This window comes from Podarcis liolepis, assembly GCF_965112155.1.
Source record: "Podarcis liolepis genome assembly, chromosome: 14".
Lineage (NCBI taxonomy): Eukaryota > Metazoa > Chordata > Lepidosauria > Squamata > Lacertidae > Podarcis > Podarcis liolepis.
Window position 1 is genome coordinate 41,154,835 of NC_139569.1, and position 21,305 is coordinate 41,176,139.

Consider the following 21,305-nt stretch of genomic DNA (forward strand, 5'->3'; position numbering starts at 1 on the left):
TTCCGTTTTGGAGGTGCTTCGCAAAATGAATCTCCTATGGGCTTGCTTCGCAAGACGAAAATGCCTTGTGAGTTCCTGCGGGTTTTTCCCCTCCCCCCCTTTTCTAAGCCGCTAAGCCGCTTATCCGATAAGCCGCTAAAAGCCGCTAATGGCGCTAATAGCGCCAATCCGCTAATCCGTCAATGGGCTTGCTTCGCAAGACGAAAAAACCGCTAGACGAAGAGACTCACAGAACGGATTCTTTTCGTCTTGCGAGGCACCACTGTACCGCTCATTCCTGTAATCAATAAAGTTGTGGCCTATTTTGCCCATTAACCTTAATTCTTGGTGTCTGTGTCTTTATTTCTTCCTGGGAGGGGGTGGGAACTCGCCATGCAATCACAAGTGGGCAGGGTGCTTTGGCACCCAAGTCCTGCTTGCAGGTTCCCCATAGGCATTGGGTTGACCACTGTGAGATCATCATGCTGGACCAGATGTGTTTTTGGCTTGATACAGCAGGCTCTTCTTATGTTCCTATCTACCGTATTTTTTATTATAGTCACTCATAGTGTTCAACCAGTGAGGAAACTCCTAGGGAAGAGGTCTTGTCAGATTACTCTTATTAAAGCCAATGATTTGGCCAGAAATGTGGTTGCTCCTCAGGAATAATCACATGTGGTCTGAAACATGGGGAATGTGGAGAATAACATCCCCATCCATCTTCTCTGAAATGGAAGTCCTGGGATTTCCATATGTAAATATTCTTCATAGGGATTTTCTGCATATGCTTTGTAGAATCACCAAATAATGGATTCAGAAAGAGTCAGGAGACCCAATAAGATAAACCCTTGGTTTGCAGCCTGCAAACCAGGATTATCTCCTAGTGCCAGTCTAATTCATAGGACGCCTCAAGAGCAGGTACTTTGTGGAAAGGCACCTGCTGAATAAATGGCTACTTTAAGTATATGAGGTGGTTCTGTACCTCCTTCGAATAACTTTCTCTGCTACTGAACGGCTACAGAGTTGGGAATGTTGTCCTAATATCAACCTGCCTTTCTATAAGGCAAACATTTTGACTGCTAGTTTCAATAAATATGGCGAAATTACCCTCTCATCTAATTTGGCTCTCCTAAATATCCTAAATATTGGTCTTTTTCTCTAGGCTAGGCTAACCAATTAACATCAAGTAACGACCCTGCCTCTTCTCATCCAAGCTGTCTCCCATGCTTCAGTTGAGTCCTTGATACTTAGTCGTTTTGCTCCAATTTATTTGACTTGAATAGGCCAGCACAGTTATCACTTCTCCAGAGATACCTATATTCTTCATTTGAAACACAAAATTGACTCACCTCCTCTCACCACTCCATTTGTACATATGGCAGACATGGAGATACCTGTTAAGGTTGTAACTACCACACTCAGGCAAATAACTACGACTCCAAGACCTGAAAAAATCCCAGAAAAGATGTTTGACCCTTGGTCATATAATTCATGCTAATTTTATATATATATATATATATGAAACCACCGTTTTCTAGTAAGAAGCCACCATCATTCATGGAGAGGGAAGAGGTCTGACTGGCTCTGTTAAATACCTGGAATTCATGTCATCAAGATAAAGAGTAAGACCCTGGACATTGGTGGAGCGTGCCAGAACTAATCCATGTTCTCAAGAGACTTTGTAAGTTAAGGGAATAAGAAACAAGTTAACGAATCCAGTGATCTCCACGAAGTTTTCCATCTTTGAGCAATCTGGATTGCCATGTCCACTGAAGAAAACCTGCAATGTTCTGAATACATTTTTTTTAAAAAAATGAAAGAGAAAAAGAACGAAAGCATCTCCAGGAAAATAAGATGATTCTGTTTCTCCATCGGTCTCGGACAGGATCATCTGACCTTTGTGAACTGAACGTTTTGATTCAGGAAAAAGATTAAGAATCATTAAATTATAGCGTCTCAGTACTGCTGATCATACAACTCACCTTCTGATTCCTTTGAGTCTACTGTCCACTGTGCTGTTATTTTAGGTTGAGGAACCCTTTGACTTGTCTAATAGTAAGACAATACATGGGGAACTATTTCTGAATACCAAGAATAAGAGGGCTGGGGAGAAACATCCTAAATATATATATTTTTTACCTCCACGGACAAAACCATTAGTTGCTATTGCAGAAGTTGATAAGCCAGTAATAGAGGTGACCATGGTGGCAAGGAGGATAATGATAACTCCAAGACCTGTCAGCAACGAAAAGATGAAAAATGTAACTTATGGCTCGTAACTCACTACAATTGTTATTTAAAGTAGTAGAGAAATCAGACTTTGTCTTTCACTGGTAAAACCGCTTCATCATTACAGCTATATGAATATCTGTTTTCTCTCTCTTCCTCAGTTTAGCTATGTCACGTAAGACTATATAAGCCAGAGTGCTGCATGCTCTAGTTATCTCATGCTTGGACTACTGCAATGTGCTGTATGTGGGGCTACCTTTGAAGGTGACCTGGAAAGTATAACTAATCCAGAATGCGGCAGCTAGACTGGTGACTGGGAGTGGCCGCTGAGACCATATGACACCGGTCCTGAAAGACCTACATTGGCTCCCAGTATGTTTCCGAGCACAATTCAAAGTTTTGTTGCTGACCTTTAAAGCCCTAAACGGCCTTGGTCCTGTATACCTGAAGGAGCATCTCCACCCCCATCATTCTGCCCGGACACTGAGGTCCAGCTCTGAGGGCCTTCTGGTGGTCCCCTCAATGCGAGAAGTGGGGTTACTTGGAACCACGCAGATAGCCTTCTCGGTGGTGGTGCCCACCCTGTGGAATGCCCTCCCATCAGATGTCAAGGAAATAGACAACTATCTGACTTTCAGAAAACATTTGAAGGCAGCCCTGTTTAGGAAAGTTTTTATTGTCTGATGTTTTATTGTGTTTTTAAAATTCTGTTGGAAGCCGCCCACAGTGGCTGGTATAAATAAATTATTATTATTATTATTATTATTATTATTATTATTATTATTAACCTTCATTGGGTCCCAGTATGTTTCTGAGCACAATTCAAAGTGTTAGTGTGACCTTTAAATCCCGAAATGGCCTCAGGGTATAAATAAATTATTATTATTATTATTATTATTATTATTATTGACCTTCATTGGGTCCCAGTATGTTTCTGAGCACAATTCAAAGTGTTAGTGTGACCTTTAAATCCCTAAATGGCCTCAGGGTATAAATAAATTATTATTATTATTATTATTATTATTATTATTATTATTATTATTATGGACCTTCATTGGGTCCCAGTATGTTTCTGAGCACAATTCAAAGTGTTAGTGTGACCTTTAAATACCTAGATGGCCTCAGGGTATAAATAAATTATTATTATTATTATTATTATTATTATTATTATTATTATTATTATTATGTTAGGAATCAGATCCTCGTAATGTTCTGTATAGCACTTCGCAAATTTTGGTTAAATAACCATATTGTAATCAACGGGAGCAGCAGTAGGAGACAAAGCATGGGGTCTGTATCCAACTAAATAATTGGGCACATGGAAAAACCTACATGAATGTATTGGAACTTCTCTCTCCCCTCATGTGCCCCCTGCACCACCCCCAGCTCTGTTCTGGGGGGTTGGAGAAACCACCACAGCAAACTTTGGGGTACACTGGGGGAGAAGATGGAGAGGAAGTTATGTTGTGCTCATATAAGTTACTCTATGTGTGCCTTGATTTAGTTGGCTACAAGCCTGAGTGCCTGTGTTTGTTCGCATTCATCCCTTGCAGCTAACAAAATTAGGCTTTATTTCACCCAGGTCAAAGACCCAGTCTGGAACCCCCGACTCACATTTACACACACACACACACACACACACACACACAGAGAGAGAGAGAGAGAGAGAGAGAGAGGCAGAGAGCCTCAATGGCGCCCCTCTGGAGGCTTCGCCCGGGGCAAAAAACCTGGCTAGTTCCATTATAGCGACAGCTTTGCTTCACTTATCTGCCTGCTCCATCTGTTGTCTCCTCCTCAGTCAACATATTGATTGCAAGCTGCTTGCAGACTTTTCTTGCCTTCATGTTACTCAGCAACATGTGGTATCTGTTGATCCTATTTTAATAACTAATACCGTACAGTGGTACCTCGGGTTACAGACGCTTCAGGTTACAGACTCCGCTAACCCTGAAATAGTACCTCAGGTTAAGAACTTTGCTTCAGGATGAGAACAGAAATCGTGTAGCAGCGGTGCGGCGGCAGCAGGAGGCCCCATTAGCTAAAGTGGTGCTTCAGGTTAAGAACAGTTTCAGGTTAAGAACGGACCTCTGGAACAAATTAAATTCTTAACCCGAGGTACCACTGTACTTTTCCATGTGCAAGACACCCCCATGTATAAGATGACCCCTATAATTTTTGAACCCAAAATTAAGAAAACAAAACCCTAAAATAGAAGTGAAAAGCTGGATGATCTGTGGTGGCGGCGACAATTTGTTTATCTTTTGGGGGGGTGATTGCATGAGGAGCATGCAGTGCACCGTAGTGCAGAAGCAAAGTGCAGAAGCAGTGGACACCACACACTTTCCATCGGTGGCAGCCGCTGTGGCGGCGGCGGAGGAGAAGGAGGTTCCCAGGGAGGACGTTGAGGAAACGCCAGGGGAAGGCAGTGCCCATTCTGCTCTGGGCCATGCCATGGAGCAAACTGAGATGAGGAAGGGGGTGAGCGGGCTGGGGGAAGGGTGGGAGTTTGAGAGGGGAAGAGGGGGAAAAGGAAAGAAGGGCAAGGAGAGGTAGCGGAGGCAGCTCCTATGGTCAAGCCGGTGGGGGCTTCAGGAGGCAAGCCAGTTGCCAGCATGCAGCCCGGAGGGGGAGGAGAAAGGGGGGAAGGCAGCAGGAGGGACCGCCTCAGCCTGCCCGAGCCAAAATCCCGGACATATTCAGGGGTCAGCAAACTTTTTCAGCCACGGGACGGTCCACACTCCCTCAGACCTTGTGGGGGGCCGCACTATATATATATATATTTTTTGGGGGGGAATGAACCAATTCCTATGCCCCACAAAAAACCCAGAGACGCATTTTAAATAAAAGCACACATTCTACACATGTAAAAACACGCTGATTCCTGGACCGTCCATGGGCTGGATTCAGAAGGCAATTGGGCCACATCCGGCCCCCGGGCCTTAGTTTGCCTACATATGGCTTAAATATTTAAAAAATCCCCCCAGGTGCCCATGTTCCATGTACAAGACGACCCCCATTTTTTAACTAATTTTTTAAAGCGAAAAACCTCGTCTTATACATGGGAAAATACAGTAATTTTGTGGCGCTGGTAGCAGTAATTTCTCCACAGTGCAGTAGCCTGCTTCAGAATGGGACAAACCAAAGTCCCAAGCAAAGCAATGCAGTGTTAATAAATGAGCCACATCTGGATCATACTATCCGTTATCTCCCTATGTGCCCCACAGATATGCCTTTATTAAGGCAAGATTTAATGCCTTTCCTTCCAGTGTCTTGAATAATAGATTTTCCAATGGTCGGATCTCAGCGGTGTGTGTATGCGATAATAGATCTATAGAATCTTTACAACGTATACTATTCTGTTGTTCACTACATTCAGTTTCTCGGATCAGATTTTTGTCCCCTTTATTATTGGAAATCTCAGGTGACTCCTTGGAAACACAGCTAATTCATTTATTGCAAGATTCTGATCCAAGTAGGTCCCTTTCTGTTGCCAGATTTCTGATAACAGTATTAGCCTAGAAAAGGAAAAATGGATTACTCTATGATTATTGATTTTGCCTAAATAATATTGATTTATACTGATAATTTGATAATTTAAGCGCTATACTGTTCTTATTTTAATGGAATTTAGAAACTTACGGTCTGAGATGTACTTGATTTAAACGTAATTTAATTTATTAATTTTATCTTGTTATACCTGTGTTGCTGTATGATGTATTGAATATGGGCCTATGGCCATAATAAACTATCTATCTATCTATCTATCTATCTATCTATCATCTATCTATCTATCTATCTATCTATCTATCTATCTATCTATCTATCTCCCTATGTGCAGGAGGGAGCAAGATTGTGCCTCTCTCCCACCCAGCACATCCCTCCAGGAACCTGCCCCCATCATTCCTAGACATCCATACCTAGACATTATGTTTGAATAGGCTCACACAATCCAATGCATGCAAAACCAAATTACATCAACCACAACCACCCCACAATCTGGGAACTGACCACTTGATTTGGGCTTATGTACATAGTGGATTTAGATGTGTACAAAATATTCAAATGTTATAACCACACATAGGTGTCTGGGAGCATATCACCGGTATTTGGTGATGAGGCAGCACAGGGACAAGATTGGGGAGCAGATCACCCAAATTCTGAATACTAGCAAATTATACTTTTGGAATTAAATGTGGGGCGGCGGAAGCAGAGCCATTGTGATAGCTCTTGTTACAAAGTAACGCCAAGCTCTGATTAAAGTTTAGATTAAAAACCCCAGTTGTAAGGGCATTAAATAACATTAAAATGAATGGCTCTTGCCCGTGGCTATTTTCATACCTCGGAACAAAGTAATGCTTCTTGATAATGGCAATAAGTTACTAAACTACCCTTAAAAAAGGAACTAATTTTGCATGAAACCCCTGAGCAAAGTCTTGGCAATGTTAAGATGTGGAGTTTTCATGGCAAGGCATATACTTATATGTGCTTCCAGCTGCAAGGCCTCATTTGGTATGCATCATAAAACCGGCAAGCACCCTTTTGTCAGGCACAGTGCCAGGTGCAAACATGTAATGCTGTGGAGATGGAGAAAACTTCCCGTCTCCCCTTCATTTATTCCAGCAAGTTTCCTGCCAAGCCATTCTCCTCTAAATAGCAAAAGTTCTTTCACTGTGTGAACCTGTATATGCCTGCTTAGAAACAAGTTCCACTGAGTTCAGTGGGACTTACTCCCAGGTAAGCATGAAATCAACCCTGAGTGCTCACTGGAAGGACAGATCCTGAAGCTGAGGCTCCAATACATTAGCCACCTCACGAGAAGAGAAGACTCCCTGGAAAAGACTCTGAAGATTGAGGGCACAAGGAGATTGAGGGCACTAGTTCAAAAAGGTTGGCAACCCTTTCCATAGTGAAACAAACCCCTAGGAACCTCTTCCTCCTCATTCATTCATTTATTTATTTACAGTGGTACCTCGGGTTAAGTACTTAATTCGCTCCGGAGGTCCGTACTTAACCTGAAACTGTTCTTAACCTGAAGCACTACTTTAGCTAATGGGGCCTCCTCCTGCTGCTGTTCCCATCCTGAAGCAAAGTTCTTAACCTGAAGCACTATTTCTGGGTTAGCGGAGTCTGTAACCTGAAGTGTATGTAACCTGAAGCGTCTGTAACCCGAGGTACCACTGTATTAACAAGATGTATATACCAATTATGTACGGAAGTAAGAGCTGGACCATAAAGAAGATTGATCACTGAAGAATTGATGCTTTTCAATTATGGTGCTGGAGGAGACTCTTGAGAGTCCCATGGACTGCAAGAAGATCAAACCTATTCATTCTTAAGGAAATCAGCCCTGAGTGCTCACTGGAAGGACAGATCTGCTCCACCAACTGTTAGTACTCCTGTCTTGCACCCTACTAGTCCCAACACCACCAGCCACCACTGGGTACAATCCTTAGCCATAATCCCAGTGCAGCTGGTGTTCATGTTCAGAAAACAACAACAACTCAGTTATGTGTGGAGAAGCCTTCCCTTTCATTGCTGTCTCCCAATCATCTCAGAATCTAGCATTCATCCAAATCCTTCTGGTACAGTCGTACCTAGGTTTGCAAACGCCTTGTGACTCAAATGTTTTGGCTCCCGAACGGCGCAAACCCGGAAGTGAGTGTTCTGGTTTGCGAACGCTCTTTTGGAACTCAAACGTCCGATGGGGCTTCTGCAGCTTCCGATTGGCTGCAGGAAGCTCCTGCAGCCAATCAGAAGCCACACCTTGGTTTTCGAACATTTTCAGAAGTCGAATGGACTTCCGGAATGGATTCCATTCAAAAACCAAGGCACAACTGTACTTAGGAACACTTTCTGCTCCCTGTAGGAAGACAATTTATAAATGTCTTTGCTCCAACTGGCTTGTTCACATCCACAAAGCTTTTGCCTTTTTTACTAAAAAAATATGGTTCATTTTAACCAGGAGTTCTTGCCGTCTGAGCGCAACTGAACTGCATGTTTTCTAAAGAAAACAGATTTCACTTCGGGGGTCCCAGCCCCTTAGGAGTAAAATACAGTGTGCACATCTTCAAAAAACCTCAGGCTGCAAAAGCATTTAGGTGAAGTCTATCTGACATCATCTTCATTTTATCAGGAAGCTTGTGTGTCAATTAGATTGTTCAGTTTCTGTTAATTGATTCTCATGAAAACTTACAGATTCTGGCTTCACACAATTAACTCAAGGCAGTGTCAATTTACTCTTGGCAGAAAGCCAAGGTCTGCTTGACCTAGAATCGATTTACACTGATTGGTTAATGACCAGCACTCAACTCTGTTATCTAGGAATGCTAGCACAGTTTGGGGTTAGGTGTGTTGAAGGAGTAGGAGTGCTGTGTATGGTTAAGAGAGAGAGAGAGAGAGAAAGAAATGATTTATTTGCTTTGTTTTGTATGCAGAAACTCTGCTGTTTTTTTTTCCTTTTAATAAATCCTGTAAATAGTTATTCTGAGTCTAGCTGACTAGTCATTTCCACCTCAACTAGCTTCTTCGCTGTGCAGGAAAACTCTGCTACGTTTGGGCTAAAGCCATTAGGGCTATGCCTGACACTTCAAAGTTCCATGATAGATATTGTTCGAAGTTTACTTTCAGTAATTTTGAGGTGGCTCGGTTTAATATTCCCAGTGCTTTTTTCTGGGGGGAGACAGGGGTATGCATACCCCTAAACATTTTGTAAATCTTTGTACTTTTGTCCATTTACTGTATTTATTTCCCCCAATTTGAACTATAAAATGGTGATTTTCTTAAATCAAAATGAGATTACCCCTAAACATTTGTTTAGAAAAAAAGCACTGATTATTCCTGTTATTTTGCAAGTCTGTAGGATGGTGTTGTTCCCCCAACAATGATGTTATTTCCCTGCTAAACATGAAGGCAGCTGTTGTTGACAGGAAACACCCTGCATCAGCTCCTCATAGCTTTTTTCTGCGATAGATTGCACAACAATGAGCAGATAGTCTCACACACGTCATACATACTGATTGTGATTCTTAGATTTCGGTTCAGTCCATTAAAAACACACTGTCTAGTTAACATGTGATATGCCTTTTAAAAGCAATGTTTTGCAAATTCTCTTGCAGAAATGGGCCATATAAAAAGGCATTGCGTTTACCTTTTATACCATCTGCAAAAAAAGAAATGGCTTTCTTTCAATCGATCGTATCCTGATTCTTGTGTTAGCGCTGCTGTAGTTGGAGCGCCATCTAAAATGACCCAACATTCCTTCTACAGTGCAAAATGTGCTTTGGTTTCAGGGAGAGATGCCCCAGAGCATTTGATGCTAATGGCAGCTTGCCTCCTAGAGCAGACAGCAGTTTGGTATTCATCAGAAGGTATTCATTCATTCATCAAACGGGACGTGGGTGGTGCTGTGGGTTAAACCACTGAGCCTAGGACTTGCAGATCAGAAGGTCGGCGGTTCGAATCCCCACGACGGGGTGAGCTCCGGTTGCTCGGTCCCTGCTCCTGCCAACCTAGCAGTTCAAAAGCACGTCAAAGTGCAAGTAGATAAATAGGTACCGCTCTGGAGGGGAAGTAAATGGCGTTTCCTTGCACTGCTCTGGTTCGCCAGAAGTGACTTAGTCATGCTGGCCACATGACCCGGAAGCTGTACGCCGGCTCCCTCGGCCAGTAAAGTGAGATGAGCGCCGCAACCCCAGAGTCGGTCACAACTGGACCTAATGGTCAGGGGTCCCATTACCTTTACCTTTACTATTCATCAGAAGCACCTTGCAATGAGAAGGTAAGCTTCTAAACCCACCCCGCCCTGGTGTTTCGAAAGGGGAGTCTAAATGCCCAAGTAAATGCCTTTCTCTACAAGTGAAGTCTGAGTTGGCCACACCCATTCCCAGTATGCAGCCCCCAGAGGACTGACCAAAGGTGAATGCAGCTCTCAGGCCAAAGGAGATCTGCCCCACCCCCCATAGGTGCTGCATCAGCAATAGTGTACAGCCATATATGTACCACCGGAGCATTGGGTTTTTTTTGGGGGGGGGGTTGCTGCTGGAGGGGGTGTTGCTGCTGCTATTGCAGTTGGTTTTTGCAGCTTTATTTTAGACTGTGCTGTGATTTATGTGAAAATTGTTCAGTTTGGTTACATACTTTTTAATGTTTTATTTCTTGTTTATTTTTAAAATAATTTTTTACTAGAATATAAAGAAGAATTCAGAGCTTCTTATCAAATCTCCCCCCCCCAAACTAAAACAGTAATCTAAGTATCTTATCAAAAGGAAAAGAGAGAAGAAAAAGAGCCAGAAAGAAAAAGGAAAAAGAAAAGAATATAAAAAGAATAAAGAAATAGTTTAGTTTCATATTTTTTATGTTTTATTTATTGTTTATGTTGTGGTTATGTATTTTTTCATGTTGCAATCCACCTTGAGTATAGTTTGAAGTTGGCAGACAAATAAAATTATGTATGTATGTATGTATGTATGTATGAAAGTGCCTCTGCCCGATTAAAGGAAAATCAAAACATACATTGAATGCATACATTGTCGACTATGTGTTACACTTGTTTAACCTGCTTAGAGCAGATCAGTTTGTTGTTGTTGTTGTTGTTGTTGTTGTTGTTGTTGTTGTTGTTGTTTATATGCCATCCATCCGACTCGGTTCCCCCAGCCACTCTGGGCAACTTCCAACAAATTAAATCACAATATGACATCAAACATGAAAAACTTCCCTGAACAGGGCTGCCTTCAGATGCCTTAGTTTCATACACCTACCTGGTTAATACAGGGTGGGTACCAAAAACCCCATGCTCTTCCTTATAATTGTATATGTTGTTTTTCCTTTGGGCACACATAGGGAATGATAGTGTAGACCAGTGGATCTGAAACTTAGTGTTATTAGGCTACTCTTTCTATATTGACCTCAGCCTGGAGCAACTAGGCTTCTGGGGGAGTCTCTTAGGAACCTCACTGCTATAGACCCAGGCTGAATATATCCTCTACTTTTACAGCACATTTAAATCACACTGCCTTCCCCGAGAACTCTGAGCACTGCAGTTTGTTAAAGGTGATGGGCATTGTAGCTCCTTAAGGGATAAACCTCTGAGGGGAAAATTTGTGCTTTGATTATCGTCTTCCAAAGCAGCTACTTTACAGTCATACCTTGGGTTACAGACGCTTCAGGTTACGGTTTTTTTTTTGGGTTACGGACTGCCGAAACCTGGAAGTACCAGAATGGGTTACTTCTGGGTTTTGGTGGTTGCACATGTGCAGAAGCGCTAAATCGTGCTTTGCGCATGCGCAGAAGCGCCAAATTGCAACCCGCGCGTGCGCAGTTGCGGGTTTGAGCATAGTTTGAGCAACCCAAGTGTCCACTGTATTCCGAACTTAAAAATGGAAAGTCCAGTGCTGGTGGTCAACAAAAGATGTTTACAGACTCTCTCGTGGCAAATCTTTAAAAATGTAATATAAACACAGACAACTGGGAAACACTGGCCTGTGAGTGCTCCAGTTGGAGAACAACCTTTACCAAAGGTGTCATGGGCTTTGAAGGCTCTCGAACTCAGGACGAAAGGGAGAAATGAGCTAAGAGAAAGGCACGCTTGGCAAACCCTCACCGTGATCAACTCCCGCCTGGAAACCTATGTCCCCACTGTGGAAGGACGTGTGGATCCAGAATTGTCCTCCACAGTCACTTACGGACTCATTGTTAAAACCGTGTTCATGGAAGACGATCTTACTCGGCTACGAGTGATCGTCAAAGAAGAAGAAGAAAGGTACAGGGTGTACTGAGCCCCCTTTCTCACAAATAGGAGTAACTCTGTCTCTAGACTGCATTGCTTCAGACTTCAAAGGGTGTGGGTTTTACAGTATATGATGGATTGCTGTCCCACAAAAGGTGAGGAAACAATCCAACGCGGGGAAAACTTGATGTAAGAAGAATGGTTCTCGCCTTTCCCTCCCGCTGATGTGGTAGTTTTCTATAAGCTGTGATTTATTTGCTTTTCAAGCTGAAGCATTCGGCCATGTGATTTTCCCACCTGCAATTTGGAATGGGACATGTACAGTCCAGAAACGGGTGGATGGCCTCCGTTTGCTGTTTGTGAGAACCAGACTCTTAAAAAGCTCCCCAAAATAGTCAAATAATTCAAAATGTATGGCTATAAAGATACTGTTGCAGCGCCAAACTGTAAGGTACGTAATTTTCATTTATATTCAGTGCTTGCCACCAACACAGTACTGAATATTAGACTGACACAAGAAACCGCTTTTGGAATAGACAAGGTTTTTGTCTGAAAAGCTAGATGAAGGTATGATAAGTAAATCCTGCTCCATAATCTGATGGTTGGCACATTAGTCCTGATCGATTTAATAGAGTTGTATTCAATGCTAGCCTTTCTCAGAGTAGGCCCATCAAAGTTAATGAGCATGACAAACTTAGGCCCATTAATGTCAAAGTAGGATTTAGTTTGAGACAAAGCATAATTTTGAACTTCCATTTCATGTGGCTCACTGTGGTGCCATCCATGGTCTAGATTCAGGTAGATAGACGTGTTGGTCTGACGCAGTCAAAATATATAAAAAAATAAAATTGTCCAGTAGCACCTTAGAGACCAACTAAGTTTGTTCTTGGTATATATATAATATATCGGTTTATATATAATACCAAGAACAAATTTATATATATAATACCAAGAACAAACTTAGTTGGTCTCTAAGGTGCTACTGGACATTATATATATATATATATATATATATATATATATATATATATATATATGTGTGTGTGTGTGTGTGTATATATATACTGTATATATTTTAACTGCGTCAGACCAACACAGCTACCTACCTGAAACATAATTTTGAAAGTATTCACATGTCTGTTCCATTTAAAGATAGCAATTTACACAAAATAGTTTAAACAAAAGATGTTAAACAAATGTCTACCATATACCCATTCACACTTCAGTTTAAAGGCTAATCATCTTTGTTGAAAATTACCCTGTTTCTCCTTCATATAGTGGAAAAGTACTCTTTAAAAAATACATACCAATTCCAGCTTGACCTACAATCCAGGAGAGTCGGATGAAGAGCATCACGCCCCAGATATTCAGCATGCATCTCACCTAAATTATAAACAAAGACAATTGCATCACCATGTAATTGCAGAATACAAGAGTTTTCCATGTCTAAAAATAACCAATGGTTTTGAAGACTATGATCAGTTCAGTAGAAATGTTTACCAAGGCTAAGAGACCATAACAGTCAAATATGAAAGTGGTCATAACACAATCAACAACAGCAATGACCAGCGGCCCTTCATGTTGTGTTAAGGCATTTGCTGCAAATGGTGTCATGCAAGTTAGACCCACCCTCATTTCTCCCCAAAACTACTAGCTGTAGCCTGAGATCTTCACATCTTGATCAGGGGAAATCTTTCCACATTTAGCTGAACACACAGAGAATCCTTCATGCATTTCCTGCTACTAGAGGAAAGAGTCTGGGCAGGTTGGATAGTGGGGCAGTGAAAACAGTTAAGCTGTTTATAATAGAACATGTGGAGGCAACTGTCTGAACTGTGCTTTAAATGAAATTTTAAAAAGACATAAAGGTAAAGGGACCCCTGATCATTACGCCCAGTCGTGGCCGACTCTGGGGTTGCAGCGCTCATCTCACTTTACTGGCCGAGGGAGCCGGCGTACAGCTTCCGGGTCATGTGGCCAGCATGACTAAGCCGCGTCTTTGCACTTTGATGTGCTTTCCAACTGCTAAGTTGGCAGGAGCAGGGACCGAGCAACGGGAGCTCACCCCGTCACGGGGATTCAAACCATGACCATCTGATCAGCAAGTCCTACGCTCTGTGGTTTAACCCACAGCGCCACCCACGTCACTCCCCCCCCAAAAAAAAGACATACAGTGGTACCTCAGGTTAAGTACTTAATTCGTTCCGGAGGTCCATTCTTAAGCTGAAACTGTTCTTAACCTGAAGCACCACTTTAGCTAATGGGGCCTCTTTATGCCACTGTGCCGCCGGAGCACGCTTTCTGTTCTCATCCTGAAGCAAAGTAACCTGTACAAAGTATGTAACCTGAAGCCTATGTAACCCGAGGTACCACTGTATATGAGTGCTAATTGAAGCTGCCCATTGAGAGAGAGGGAGGGGGAGATGCAATGCAAAGAACACAAACCCTGATAAACTAACTGGAGCAAGTAAACTCCAGCACAAGCAATTGCATGTGCAGAGGAGGGCAACTAAGATGATGAAGGGTCTGGAAACCAAGTCTTGTATGGAACAGTCGAGGGAGTTATGTATGTTTAGCCTGGAAAAGAGGAGCCTGAGGGGAGATATGATAGCCTCCTTCAAATTTCTAAAGGGCTGTCATGTGGAAGAAGAAGAAGAAGAGTTTGGATTTGATATCCCGCCTTTCACTCCCTTTTAAGGAGTCTCAAAGCGGCTAACATTCTCCTTTCCCTTCCCCCCCCACAACAAACACTCTGTGAGGTGAGTGGGGCTGAGAGACTTCAAAGAAGTGTGACTGGCCCAAGGTCACCCAGCAGCTGCATGTGGAGGAGCGGAGACGCGAACCCGGTTCCCCAGATTACGAGACTACCACTCTTAACCACTACACCACACTGGCTCCACCATCTGGCTCCACCACACTGGCTCCACCATCCACTGGAAGGTGGATCAGGCTTGTTTTCTCCTGCCCCAGAGGGTAGGACTTCTGGTGACTTCAAGTCACCAGAAAGGAGATTCTGACTAAAAACCAGGAAGAACTTTCTGACAGCAAGAGCTGTTCAACAGTGGAATGGACTTCCTCAGAAGGTGGTGGCAACTCCTTCCTTGGAGGTTTTAAAGCAGAGGTTGGATGGCCATCTGTCATAGATGCTTTAATCGAGATTCCTGCATCACAAGAGGTTAGACTAGATGACCCTTGGGGTCTCTTCTAGGATATATATTTCGCTTACCAGAACCCCTTTCACCCATCCAAATTTCACAAAGCCTCCTTTGGTTTCTTCTTCCTTGTTGGATTCAGCTTCTTCTGTATTGCCATCTGCTTTGGCGAATTTGTCAACTGAAGCAGAAGTCACCGCAATGTTCTAAACAATGACAAAATTTTTTTTAAAAGGTATTTAGTATGATTGTCTTTCAGATGAAAGGAACGGGAGCGTGTCTAGCCTGTGGTTCCACAGGAAGACAGGAAATATGCACAGGAAGACAGGAAATATCCCTGATCAGGGATACAGCAACCTGAAAATCTCAGCTTCCCCCCTTTTAAAAGAAAGCAAGGTTCTGGCATTTATGTGAAGATATGGACAATGCCAGCTGCAAATAAGACACCAAAGCAAATGAGATTTTCAGTGGTTGGAGGTTGGATTTCAGGACCTGGATAGCTCCCTTCTGTGATTAGCAAAACTATAACAAATCGTGTAAAATAGGAGAAAACAAGCAAATCTCCAGCTTTCCCCCTCGCATGGAATACAACATAGTTCTGCCAAGGCATGCCAAGACTTTTTCTCTACATATCGTTTTCTCATGTCATTAGGGACTTGAAAGAGACAGAATCTTGGATGGTGTGAATTTTCTAGAGATATATTCATATATCCATGGCCTCTAAAAATTATCCATGCTATTTTTGGTGGCAAATTTTGAGTGTATGTGTGTGTTTCGTGGCAGGGGAGGGTGAGAATTCTCAAACAGTTCAGGAACAGCTTGAAAGCATATGGGGCTGTATTCAGTGTTCTCTGTCTGCTAGTCCAAGGGCTCTTGTGCTAACGGACAGGTGAATTTCAATGTTGTGCAACAGAGGAATCCACTGCAACAGTTGTGCCAATGGAAACTCATTGTACATCAGAATGCTTTATTTATTTTACAACAAAGTCACCGGCAACCTGCTTATGTGTTCATTGCCGCAAAGCTTTTTGCTATTGAAATAAGAATACGGCCGAGTGACTTTAACTTAGTGCTGCATGGGATACGTTACATTAAAGAAACTGTATATATAGATATATTAATTTGGGATCGACCCTATGCTAACTGATAAACAGGATCTATTGTTTTACATCTTTCTTTCTTGTTTTACAAGAAAGAAGATTCCACCTAAACATTAGGAAGAACTTCCTGACAGTAAGAGCTGTTCGACAGTGGAATTTGCTGCCAAGGAGTGTGGTGGAGTCTCCTTCTTTGGAGGTCTTTAAGCAGAGGCTTGATAACCATATGTCAGGAGTGCTCTGATGGTGTTTCCTGCTTGGCAGGGGGTTGGACTCGATGGCCCTTGTGGTCTCTTCCAACTCTATGATTCTATGATTCTATGATTCTATGATTCTATCAGTGGGCTTCATATTTTTTAACCTTAGGACCCTTCCCACTATGGAATTATCCATGAAGCAGTTCCTGAAATCCATAGCTCTACAGCTTTCCCCCTGACATGCTTATTATCTGTATATTATGTGAAGCTCCACCTGAACAGTTACTACATTACTGAGAACTAGATCTTTGTGTTAAGCTGATTGCAAGCTGCTTCTTTTTTAAAAAAGCCTTGCTTTATTACATAAAACCATTACATACATAGAACTCCAGAGAAAGTTGGGGATTTAGGTCCCACTGAATTTAATTAACCCAGCTCACAGCTAAGCACACAAGATTTCAATTTTATGCATGCAAACCTGGCAGTGGGCCCCATTGAGCAGCAATACCCAATATAGTGCCATCCAGATGTGGACTACAACTCCCATCGGTCCCAACCAGGGTGGTCAATGGTCAGGAATGATGGGAGTCGTATCCCACAATATCGAGATCTCTGTCCCTGCCATTAAATATAGACTTCCATCTGAGTAAATATGAATTGGATTGCGCTGCAAGTAGGGTCATTCTTAATGCCCTCTCAGTTGAGGCTATACGGGTTATGTTGCCAATAACTATTCAAAAGAACAAAAGAGATGATCTGTATTTTCTTTCTTTGACATACCTTTGCCAGCTGTTCGTGAATGTCCATCAGACTTGGTCTGTTAATTTTGACCCCACTGACGCTGCCAGTGTTTCGGTAGTAACCAATCTTAGGCACGGCATCCATTGTATTATGACCAAATGTTTTCAGGTAATACGTGTTGCTGTGGGTATCATAAGGGTGAAAATTCCCATCTGTTTTAGAAGCATCTCCATTTTGAAAGTAATTGTCATATAATTCTCTGTTTTCAGGCCTGTAGCCGACTCGGAGTCTATTACTGACATCGTCTGCAAAAGAAGTCTCTTCGTAGCGTTGTGAGTCGGGATCGCCTTGAGATTGTACTGAATTGTCGTGGCTTTCATTAATGACATTGACTTGAAATCTGTTTGGACTTGGGTCCAAAAATACATTTGGAGAATTATTCATAGACATATTTATGGGCAACTGATATTTCAGTCACAGATCTTACTGCTTCTTTGTTGTCAGATTCCCAGACTGCTGTGGTGTGCAGATGATCCCAGTGTCTCTCATTCAGTAATTGCTTCCGCCAACACTCTTACTCAAGTAATAATGTGCAACTCTGTCACCCAACAAAGAAAAAACAAGCAATATTTTAAATTAGCTGATTTCTTTCCAGCCATCAAGCCTGATGTCTTACCATTTATATTTATTTTTATTTTTAAAATATCAAATCTATGCACTACCTTTCAACAGACAACTGTGAGAATGGTTTGCAAGACAAAATAAGACATCAGGGAAAGCGTAAGATCCAATAGGATTCAAAGCAGCAGGGAAATTCATGCTGAAGGTTCCAGAGAGTAAATGCCTGGAACATTATTACTTGACCGGAGAACTGTGATGCAAAATTGTGTGTGTGTGTGTGTGTGTGTGTGTGTGTGTGTGTGTGTGTGTAACTGCTGCTGGCAGGATCCCAACAGCAGAACCGGTGAAAAGCCCCAAAATGGGGGGAAGAAGGGGCTGAGCCAGCCTGCAATCTCCTTAGTTGGGCATTTGACCTGATGTAGGCCCGATTGACTGCAAGAAGATCCAACCTCTCCATTCTGAAGGAAATCAGCCCTGAGTGCTCACTGGAAGGACAGATCCTGAAGCTGAGGCTCCAATACTTTGGCCACCTCATGAGAAGAGAAGACTCCCTGGAAAAGACCCTGATGTTGGGAAAGATGGAGGGCACAAGGAGAAGGGGACGACAGAGGGTGAGATGGTTGGACAGTGTTTTTGAAGCTAGCAACATGAGTTTGACCAAACTGCGGGAGACAGTGGAAGACAGGAGTGCCTGGCGTGCTCTGGTCCAGGGGGTCACGAAGAGTCAGACGCGACTAAACAACAACAACAACAGGCCTGATCGCTTTGCAAGTTCTGAGCTGGTGCAATGATTTGCCTACCCTCACCTTTTGCCCTGTCCAGTGTGCACAGCAACTGTGTTTTGGATTGCGCCTTTAGTGTTTCGTTGTTATATTGCAAGGGCTGTTTTAAATGGTTAATTTATCACCTTCCTCTAGGGTTGCCATATTTCAGAAAGTGAAAATCTGGACAGAAAACTGTTGACCCCCCCTCTTTTTTTCTTGTTTTTTTTGCAAAATCTCAAAAATAAAAAATAAAAAAATGAAGTTTTTGAGCTGTTTTTAAGGGAAATCGGCAAAAACAACACTGCTGATTTTCACTTGGATAGCGTTTCCGACAGCTGATTACCGGCTTACTGGAGTAAAGGTGGGGTATAAATGTTTTAAGGAAATAAATAAAAATAATTCAGTGGAAGCTGATCTTCCCTTGGGGAGGAATGGAGCACCGCAAGAGGAGACCCTCTACTGACTTTGGGGAAGGGCGTAGCTCAGTGGTGGTAGAGCAATTGCCTTGCATGCAGAAGGTCTTAGGTTCAATTCTTGAGTTACAGGGAGCCAGGCAGAGGGCCTTCTCGGTAGTGGCACCCGCCCTGTGGAACGCCCTCCCACCAGATATCAAAGAGAAAACCAACTACCAGACTTTTAGAAGACATTTGAAGGCAGCCCTGTTTAGGGAAGCTTTTAATGTTTAATGGGTTATTGTATTTTAATATTCTGTTGAAAGCTGCCAGAGTGGCTGGGGAAACCCAGCCAGATGGGCGGGGTATAAATAAATTATTATTATTATTATTATTATTATTGGTATAGGGCAGCTTCCTAGGTTCCTATGACCTGCCATCCACTTCACTTTGGACAGCAGGCCCTCTGAAGACAATCGGAACACATGGGCAGGTTGATGTCAGACTGGGAACAGGCATTCCATCAGGCGCCAGAGTTCGAAGGTCCATAGGGCTTGGAAAGTTAAGTACCAGCATGTCGACACATACTCAGAAATGAACCATGTCAGCCCATCTCATTAAATGCAAGTCCCACCCCAAAGCTTAGCTTGTGTCCTCACAAGACCTATAATTGCACTGGCTGCCAATTAGCTCCTGGGCTAAGTTCTTAGGGCTGCCATTTGTCTGGAATTTCCTGAACATAGCCGGGATTCGGCAGCTGGAAACAGTATCTGGGCGGAAACCTCTGAAATGTCAGGGGAAATCCGGACGTATGGCAACCCATATCGGAAGTGTAGGTTTTGCCGAAATTCCTTAAAAATGGCTTTTTTTGTTTTTATTTTTAGATTTTGCAAAGAAAGCTCAACAACTTTGCCCTTTTTATATCCAGTTGATCACTATGCCCTGCAGATAGCATCTTATCAGAAGGTCCATTCTGCACGATACAAGGACTGGCACATACCATTCGCAAATCCTTCCTCTTAAAAATCAGACAAAAATCTGTTGTGTTTTTGATGCCTACCAAAAACCTTTCTCTTCCAACAAGCCTTTTAAGTACAGTGGTACCTCGGGTTAAGAACTTAATTCGTTCCGGAGGTCCGTTCTTAACCTGAAACTGTTCTTAACCTGAAGCACCACTTTAGCTAATGGGGCCTCCTGCTGCCGCCGTGCCACTGGAGCCCGATTTCTGTTCTCATCCTGGAGTAAAGTTCTTAACCTGAGGTAATATTTCTGGGTGAGCAGAGTCTGTAACCTGAAGTGTCTGTAACCCGAGGTACAGTGGTACCTCTGGATGCGAACGGGATCCGTTCCGGAGCCCCGTTCACATCCTGAACGCGTCCGCACGTCCACGCATCTCGATTCGCCGCTTCCGCGCATGCGTGTGATGTCATTTTGACCGCCTGCGCATGCGCGAGCGGCGAAACCTGAAAGTAACACACTCCGTTACTTCTGGGTCGCTGTGGAGCGCAACCCAAAAATACTCATCCCGAAGCTACTTCAACCCAAGGTATGACTGTACCACTGTAGACAACTTTCCCAGTCTGCCTCTGTATCAGAATTGGGTTTTTTAAAATGTTTTAAAGATGTCTTTATTGTTTTATCACATTTGCATTTGCCACCCTGGGTTCCTTTAGGAGGAAAGGCATGGCGTACATTTAGTAAATGGATACCATCTAGCAGTTTGTTCAGAGCTGGTTCAGAATGATACCACAACTATGGGAGGCTGATGCAGGAGTCTTGAGGTCTGCTTGCAACTGACATATTTACCTCTCACTTTTCACATAAGACTCAAACAGGCTTATAGTTAACGTAGTAAAACTGCAAATATGGAATAAAAAATTTAAAATAATAATAATAATTCAAAGCTGTGCCAGCTGGCTCTGACCAAGGCACAAGGCAAGGAGAAAATTGGGTAAGTTCAAAGTGAATTGAATTTACTCTCTTCCCATCCCTAGTTTGATAAGCAGGAGGAGGGGGGGGAACCTGAGAGGAGGTGGGTGAGTGGGAGGGTAAATGAGTATTTTAAGCAGGCAGTAGCAGGCAGGACCAAAATACTGAACCCTTCACTCAGAAAAACAACTGTGCGATGGGGGTTGAGGATGTGGAGTCAGGGGAGAGTTCTGCACCCGCAACCCCCCCTGCTACATATCCACTTTAATGCCAACCATTCTTACCACTTTGGCAAGGGCTCAGGTTCTAACTTCAGAAAACACATTTTGGTACTTGTTTATTTTTCAGTGATATGCAAAGCTCGCCTCGAGCGGACACAATCCAACCCAAAATTAAGCACATTAAGGCTCATTGAATTTAATTGGCTCAAATATGCCTAGTTATGTGTTGGATTGTGGTCAAATACTACAAACACAGCAA

General features: G+C 42.8%; 2 protein-coding genes across 2 annotated transcripts in view; one reads left to right on the forward strand and one right to left on the reverse strand.

The window, feature by feature from the left end:
• LOC310693470 (NAD(P) transhydrogenase, mitochondrial-like) overlaps positions 1-21,305 on the forward strand; it is a 963,907-nt gene that overhangs the window by 837,139 nt on the left and 105,463 nt on the right. The window lies entirely within an intron of this gene.
• SLC12A1 (solute carrier family 12 member 1) overlaps positions 1-21,305 on the reverse strand; it is an 82,361-nt gene that overhangs the window by 59,857 nt on the left and 1,199 nt on the right. Inside the window, exons 2-6 of the mRNA XM_083476070.1 lie at positions 17,159-17,717; positions 15,159-15,290; positions 13,240-13,315; positions 2,119-2,214; positions 1,329-1,424 (exon numbers count right to left, since the gene is read on the reverse strand). Of these exons, the coding sequence (XP_083332196.1) occupies positions 1,329-1,424; positions 2,119-2,214; positions 13,240-13,315; positions 15,159-15,290; positions 17,159-17,569 (811 nt within the window). The 5' untranslated portion in view covers positions 17,570-17,717. The remainder of the gene's footprint in view (positions 1-1,328; positions 1,425-2,118; positions 2,215-13,239; positions 13,316-15,158; positions 15,291-17,158; positions 17,718-21,305) is intronic.